Source organism: Podarcis pityusensis (assembly GCF_964106645.2).
Source record: "Podarcis pityusensis genome assembly, chromosome: 16".
In the NCBI taxonomy this organism is placed as follows: domain Eukaryota; kingdom Metazoa; phylum Chordata; class Lepidosauria; order Squamata; family Lacertidae; genus Podarcis; species Podarcis pityusensis.
Genome location: NC_138041.1, coordinates 12,723,870 through 12,731,370, shown reverse-complemented (window position 1 = coordinate 12,731,370; position 7,501 = coordinate 12,723,870). Strand labels below are relative to the sequence as shown.

At 46.1% G+C, this 7,501-nt stretch overlaps 1 protein-coding gene across 1 annotated transcript in view; it reads left to right on the top strand.

The window, feature by feature from the left end:
* Window positions 1-1,387: 1,387 nt before the first annotated feature.
* The window catches only part of NAA40 (N-alpha-acetyltransferase 40, NatD catalytic subunit), a 14,685-nt gene continuing 8,571 nt past the window's right edge, over window positions 1,388-7,501 (top strand). The window contains exons 1-5 of the mRNA XM_080985753.1: window positions 1,388-1,911; window positions 5,445-5,540; window positions 6,162-6,214; window positions 6,455-6,550; window positions 7,219-7,377. Coding sequence (XP_080841879.1) covers window positions 1,906-1,911; window positions 5,445-5,540; window positions 6,162-6,214; window positions 6,455-6,550; window positions 7,219-7,377 — 410 coding nt within the window. The 5' untranslated portion in view covers window positions 1,388-1,905. The remainder of the gene's footprint in view (window positions 1,912-5,444; window positions 5,541-6,161; window positions 6,215-6,454; window positions 6,551-7,218; window positions 7,378-7,501) is intronic.

Below are 7,501 nucleotides of genomic sequence, written 5' to 3'. Positions count from 1 at the left end.
ATTGGTCTCATTAAAGGTAAAGGGACCCCTGACCGTTAGGTCCAGTCGTGGCCGACTCTGGAGTTGCGGTACTCATCTCGCTTTATTGGCCGAGGGAGTCGGCGTACAGCTTCCAGGTCATGTGGCCAGCATGACTAAGTCGCTTCTGGCGAACCAGAGCAGCGCACGGAAACCCCGTTTACCTTCCTGCCGGAGCAGTACCTATTTACCTACTTGCACTTTGACGTGCTTTCAAACTGCTAGGTTGGCAGGAGCAGGGACCGAGCAACGGGAGCTCACCCCATCGTGGGGATTCGAACCACCGACCTTCTGATCGGCAGGCCCTAGGCTCTGTGGTTTAACCCACAGCACCACCCGCATCCCTTGGTCTCACTGAGGGGCAGTATTTCAATATAAGTAGGAAAATGAGAGTACCCCCTAAACATTTTTTTAGAAAAAAGCACTGCCTGTACAGTATCTGCTTCTAGGATATACCATAAATAAAAATTAAGTTGAAAATGTCAGGAGCAGTCATTTTAAGCACTTAATCATGCCAAATATTTAAAGATGGATAAGCTGGCGGTAGGGAGCATTACAAAAGTTTATTTTATGGGATACTAGCAGCTCTGTATCTGGCACTGCTCAGGAATTCTAAGAAACCAAAAAATCAGTGAAGTTTTTTAATTGTTAGAATCAGTGGTTTTGAAAAGTTCAGTCCACTATTTTGATTCAAAATGGCATGTCTTATTCAGAAGGAAAAACCCTGTTGCGAATAGGACTGCTGCCTAATTTCCCATGTGTGTGTTGCCTTTGCATACCAATTACTGTTTGTTCTTTATTGATTTTAAATTATGAACCACTATGGGTTGATTGGGCAGTATAAAAATGCCTAAATAAGTATTTCCACATTTAACATAGCATTTTTAATGGCTGACCTATGTTCTTCACTATGTTTTTAAATCTATTTTTGTTGTATATTGCTGTAATTTTATTCTCCCCCTCTCTATGTTAGTTTAAGCTGCTTTGAACGCATGCAGTACTGGAAAAGTGGGGTATATTTTAAATCAATTGGATTATTTAATCTCTTAACTGAGACACACAGCTCATTATTTGGTACTTTTAAAAGTATAGGCTCTTTTTAAAGTACATATTGGAGATTTAAATAATTATAAATAATTAGCTAATGTTTTAATCCTATTCAGAATGGTGTCCCGCTTTTTATTGTGCTAGTCACGATGACTGGCGGTGGCCTTTTAATATACGGATTTGGATTTTTAATTCCCTTTAAAAAAAAGGGAAAGGAAACGTAGTTAGAGCTGAAAAGCAAGGGCTATTATGAGGAGAAATTTGTTGAGGCACAGCAAAGTCATCCATCTCCCCTCTCACTGAGGTAAAACAGCCGTCTCTCCCAGTAGCCAATCAGCGCGGAAGAAACTTCGCCTCAAAGGTCCCCCCAAAGCGCGAGACCGACGACCGAAGATTGAACCGGGGCACTCTGAGGGCTACACCGCGCACGCGCCATCCTCTCCCTCTCATCATAATCAAGGTCTTCCACACTTTCCCGCCTTTCCTCCGCTTTAAATTCTCCTCTTCCCTCCCCGCCTTCTGAAGCTTAGGCCACCAACCCCTCTTCGGCGCACGCGCTCCGGAATCCCCTTTACCCCTACCTTCCGCCCTCTTCACTACCCACATTCCGAGCCACGCGTGCGCGGCCACGCCCCTCCCCTCTCTTCTTTAGATGCTTCCCACCTCCACGCTGTGCGTCAGGTGCCGTTTGGTTGTCTCTTTCTTCCCCGCCGTTTGGGGCACTGCGCAGGCGCAGTAGGGGAATAACAGGCCCCCCCCGCCTCTTATCACATTCGGCCCCCCCCCCGGCTTTACGGATATCTTGAGGAGACTGTAGGGGGGCTCGTTGTCGTCATCGCCATGGGAGTGAGTAAGGCCTAGATTCCTCCCGGGGTGGGGGGGAGCGGGAAGGGAAGGGGGGGTCAAGATTTTTTGGGGGGGTGAAATGGGGGGGCGCTATTCTGTGGGTGGAAAGTTTTGTGTTGGGTAGGGAGAAAAAAATAAAGGGGAAATCCGGAGGAGGGGGGGTCAGTGTGGGGGTACCAAAGGAATAATAACGGGGGGAGAGCTGGGGGCGTTAATGGGAAGTTTGCTGCTGGAAGAAGTGGGGCAAAGGCTTAGGGATTGGTATTTGAGATATTAAAGTAGTTCATGGAAAAATGAGTGGGGCAGGGGTTCCTGACCCCCCTACAGGCAGGTTGGTAGTGGTAGGATTAGGAGACTTGGGGAGGGGGACGCCAAGTTTAGAGGAAGGAAAGTAAATGGGGGACACCTGTAGGGGTGTAATAAGGCAACTAAGCAGGGAGAAGTTAGGTTTAATGGGGGGGCGAGGATTAAAATAGACGGTGGAAAGTGGGATAAATTGACGGTATTGGTGGTATTAACGTAATTTGGGAGGGGCAGGAATTAGGGGGGCGCTTTGAGTTAATGACACCCTAACACAGGCTGGGGGGTAAATCAGGGAGGGAAAGACTGGCTTGGAGAGGTGAAAGCAAGTTGGGAAAACATGTATTATGCAGGGGAATATTTGGAGGAGTGGGGTAGTGGGGAGAAAGGAAAGTTTGATGTGGGCAGGAAAATGAAAAAGTAAGAGGGAAATCCAGGCTGCAGCAGCGAGGAGGAGGAGACAGGGGGTGTTAAGATAATGATGATGGGATGTGAAGGCGTGGGGTCAGGTTGTGGGGTTTTGAAATGGGAAGATATAAGGGGAGATAAAAAGTTTTGTATTGGAAGGAGGTGTGCATGGGGTTAGGGCTGTGGTGGATGGGTGTGTTTTAGGCCACTTTCTCAACCTGGTGCCTTCCAACTGTTTTGGATTACAACACCCATCAGACATGCTGGCTTGACTGATAGCACCTGAGAGTCCAAAACAGAGGGGGAAGACTGGTTTGAAGTAGGGTTTAGGATGGGGGGCAGAGATATGTGGCCTTGGTGGGTTCAATTTACAGGGTGGAAGTGTTTAAAGCAGAACAAATAATTAAAGACTTGTGTTTTGTTAACATACATCATTCTCCATGGAGATCTGAAGAGAGCACCCATGCTAATAAAAAGGGTTTCCTTTTTAACCCAGTTCAGTCCTCACACCTTTGCGTACTTCTAAAATCTAGATGGCATTGGAGGTGCTTCAAGTTAGGAAATTGAAGCAGCTTTGACATTTGTTTGCCTTGCTGATAGGAATGGTTTTTCTTTCCCTTTCTATAACTGGATGATCCTAGGTGTCTGGAACTCAGGGGCAGGGTGGGCTATATGTTAACCCATGAAGCATCAGTATGATTTTTAGAAATCTAAATCAGTTTTTTAGATGCCAAGTGTTGGCAGGTGTACTTTGTCATTGTGGGAGAAGCTGCAGTTATTGGAATTCTCCTAGCCTGCTCAGCCCTTAAAGGTACAAGCACCTTCTCTCAAAACGTGTCATAGGTCAAGCTTGTCAGTCACCACTTGCCTGTTTCCCAGGGGTACGCAAGAACTGCCTTCAGACAGCTTGACACAAACACTTCCATAAACTGGAAGAAGCCTATTTGCCTTTCTTGCTGTAGATGTGCCACAAATAACATTTAACAATATGTCATTCACATACTTAGACTGCAAGGCAGAAGCAGGCAAAGAAGGGTTCATAAAATTATCTCTTCCAAGCAAGCTAAAGAACCCCATCTTCCAACATAACAGAGTAGCACCTGCAAGGAAAAAATATATATTTATTGCAGGTGCATGCCTGTTCAGGCCAGGAGATACACACCATCTATCCTTTTTTATTGTTTTGGAAGTTGCTTCAGGTCTTGCTTGTGCCAGGAAGATGCAGGCACAGCATTCTGCTCCCATCTGCTGGCAGTCTTCCTGCCCCACATTCTCCCTGCTCCGACTGAACTAGCTTCCCAGCCAATTTCACGTAGGGGGTGGGGGGAGAAGGATGTCCTTGCTTGAACTTTAGCAAGGGTGGAAGGGTTGCATTGAGGTTAGGCACATGTTTTTGGCTCAGAACCTCTTGTATTCACTGACTCACCAGCCTGGCAAAACTTAACAACACTTCGTAAGTGAGTGTTTCTTTTTCTCCCTTTTTTCATAAAATGGTGATTGTATCCAGTGTTAGTCCTATTTAGAGTAGACCTATTAAAATTAATGAATATAAGGTAAGTCATGTTTGTTAACTTCAATGGATCTATTCTGAGCTGGACTAGCACTGGACGCAACTTGGTATTTCCAAGTCAGATATGAACTGGCTCTTGGGACTGTAGGTGGAAAAACGAATGTAGGATAGAAAGCTGTTTCTCTAGGAAGCCTGGGTCCTGTCTCTTTAGCACAAAAGTAGGCTGCATGCCCTCCAGGTTTTGCTTAGCTACAACTCCCATCATTTCTGACCGCTGGCTATCCTAGTTGGGGCTGATGGAAGTTCTATTTCAAAACCTCTAGAAGGTACCCCACTGGCTACGCTTCTTCTAGGATTTTATATTCCCTGTTGCTCTCAAAGCCTGCATCATAACCTCACCCACACCCTGGACAGGAAAAATCGTGATATGAGAGGAGAAATGTAACAAATGAAAAAACCCTCTGTCACCCATGAGCTGCAAGTTCTTAGCATTTCCCTGTGTTCCCTAGTACTGCTCTTGCCAAAAGGGTGTTTTTGTTTGTTTGTTTGTTTGTGTGTGTGTGTGTGTGTATTTAAACCTGCAAGCTTTAATTGCCTGAAGTGGTCAATTAATCCACAAGGTTTAGTTGAAGCAGTGAGGGGCAATATTAATATTTTGCTTTGTTGCTCTACTAGAAATAGCTTTCCCTGTTTGGCAGCATCATTTGGTTTGGCATAATCCTTAGGTTGCCAGTGTTTCATAGAACATAGGAGCCGAGGTAGCTGCCTTAAACTGAGCCAGGCCATTCTGCCTGTCTCACTTAGTATTGTCTGCACCAGGAATTCTCAAACTGGTCCACGAGCTTCATTTAGGTGGTCTGTGGAGTGTCTGTGGATTTGTAGTCAATGACAGAAACCACATGTGCATTGTGTTACATATTCACATTGCTTTGTAATAGTATTTCAATAGCTTTTTATATCTTGCATTGTTTTACACTTCGGATTCTGTGGAATACAATAAAACAATATATAAGAAATAAAAGAAGCAGTTAAAAATACACTGTGCTAGATGCTGTGTGATTTTTTATTGTATTTTTATTGCCACCAATAAAGTTGGGAACCACTGCTCTACACTGACTGACAGTGTGGCTCTAGGATTACAGGCAGGAGTCTCCCAGCCCTGGAGAGCAGATGCTGGGAGATACCTGGAGAGGCTGTGGAGTGAACTTTCGTAGTCCATGTAGGGGAAGCCACGCTTAAGGCTATATACTGAGTACAACTCGGCTGCATTTACATGTTGTGCCTTGTTCTAACATCTCATCCCTTCTTCTTTCAGAGGAAATCAAGTAAAGGCAAGGAGAAGAAACAGAAACGACTGGAGGAGCGAGCAGCAAGGGATGCCATCTGTGCCAAGGTGGAAGCTGCAAATAAAGTGAGCTTTGTTTCCTCTTTCCCCTCGACATGGAGACTGAGCCTGGTATAGTGGCAGTAGAGCAGCAGTGCCCTCCAGATAGTTTGGACTGCAGCTACCATCTTGCTTGACCATTGGTAATGCTGGCCAGAGCTGATGGGAGTTGTCCAAAACATTAGGAGTCCACCAGTTGGGGAAGTCTGGATTCAAAGGTTAGATTCGGGTTAAAGAGACCCAGGTTCAAATTTCCCCTTGGTTGTGGAAGTTCCCTCAGTGGCCTGGACCCAGTTTGCTTGTTTCTGTGCAGCACCAGCCAGTTAACACTGTCTGTCACTGCTGCCAAGATGTTGCTGCTGAATGTCAGAGACCACTCATTATAACTTATCCGCTGTTTGCTGTTCCAAAATTTCTTGGACAGTATATGCAAATAAACAGAAAGAAGTGGTTTAAAACCCCCCAACTCTAAACACTTTCTCTCCTCCCCACTTGGAATTTATGGTGGGCTAAAAGCGAGAGAGAGAGCACTTTTCCCAAAGTGAACACTTTAAATGTTAAAAGCCCCTGAAAAAGTATCTCTTTGCTTGACTGCACTGCAGACATCTATCTCTTCCTATCTTTAGTATACTCTCTTTCTTTCCATAGTTGGGAGACCCCTTAGAAGCCTTCCCAGTGTTCAAGAAATATGACAGAAATGGGTGAGTAGAAGTTCTCTGCTCGTTGAGGCTAGAGGGATTTGAACCCAGGTCTTCTTGGTCAAAGCCTTAGCACAGGCTTTGAGACTCTGTGTGTGTGTGTGTGTGTGTGTGGAAAGCCATGAAACGCTGCTGCTCCGTCTGGTATTGCATGCTTCTTGCTCCTGGGACTCAGCTACAAAGTGGACTTCTGTTTATGTATATTGAAACCTAATGGCTTCCGTTTCCTTTCTCTCTTTGCAGGTTAAATGTCTCCATTGACTGCAAACGAGTTTCCAGCTTGGACCCGACCACACTCGACTGGGCTTTTGAACTAACCAAAACAAACATGCAGACCTTGTAAGGCCCAAGGGGGACACTCGGGGGTAGTGGGTGGCGGTGGGGAGCAATTGCCAGCTGTAGTGGGGATGTGCAAGAGCAGGGGGGATGACTCCCTTTCTTTCCCGTCCCCCAAAAGTCGTATCTCCGCAAAAAAAAAGAAAAGCATTGTGCTCCAGATATTAGAGAGCTACTGCAAGTCGGAATAGGCAATCCTGGGGTAGATGGATCAAGGGCTTGACTCAGTATTCTGTGTTTCAGAGATTCCCAACAGAGGCTGCTGTTTTGTTAGTAAGGATGAACAGTTTTTCACAACTTTTTCTCTGTAAGGGATTCGAGGAAGGAAGAAAGTAGAACGGATTGCAGAACCTATCAGGCAATTGCGTTGCTAGCTGTCACAAAGATCTTGCAATTCTCTTGCAAACCAGCTTCTTGCCCACTCTGATGGCTAATAGAGTTGGGTCCGCTTTGCAGAGGTTGTTAGGTAGCCATCCAGAGGTGCTGCTCAAAGCCCAGGTGGAGAAGGGGAACGGGTCCCGAACGTGCTCCGGTACCCAAGAGATTCCCTCCCTCTCCTAGGCAGCAATGCAGGCTGCTTCTTATGGTGAGTACTATCTCCAGGTGGCTGAGCTCTCCCCTAAGGAGAGGGTGTGAAGCGATTGGTTTTTATGCTCTCTTCCTCTCCGCAGGTATGAGCAGAGCGAGTGGGGCTGGAAAGACCGGGAGAAACGAGATGAGATGTCAGATGACCGTGCTTGGTACCTAATCGCTCTGGATGACGGCTCCCTTCCCGTGGCTTTCTCACACTTCCGCTTTGATGTGGAGTGCGGGGATGAGGTCCTCTATTGGTACGTCTCCTGCTAGGCACGTTCATATTTATTTTCAGAATCTGCCCTCAGATTCTGCACTTGGGGAGGGCCAGGTGGATCATAGCAGAGTGGAAGGATGCACACAAGTCAAACCTGCTACAAA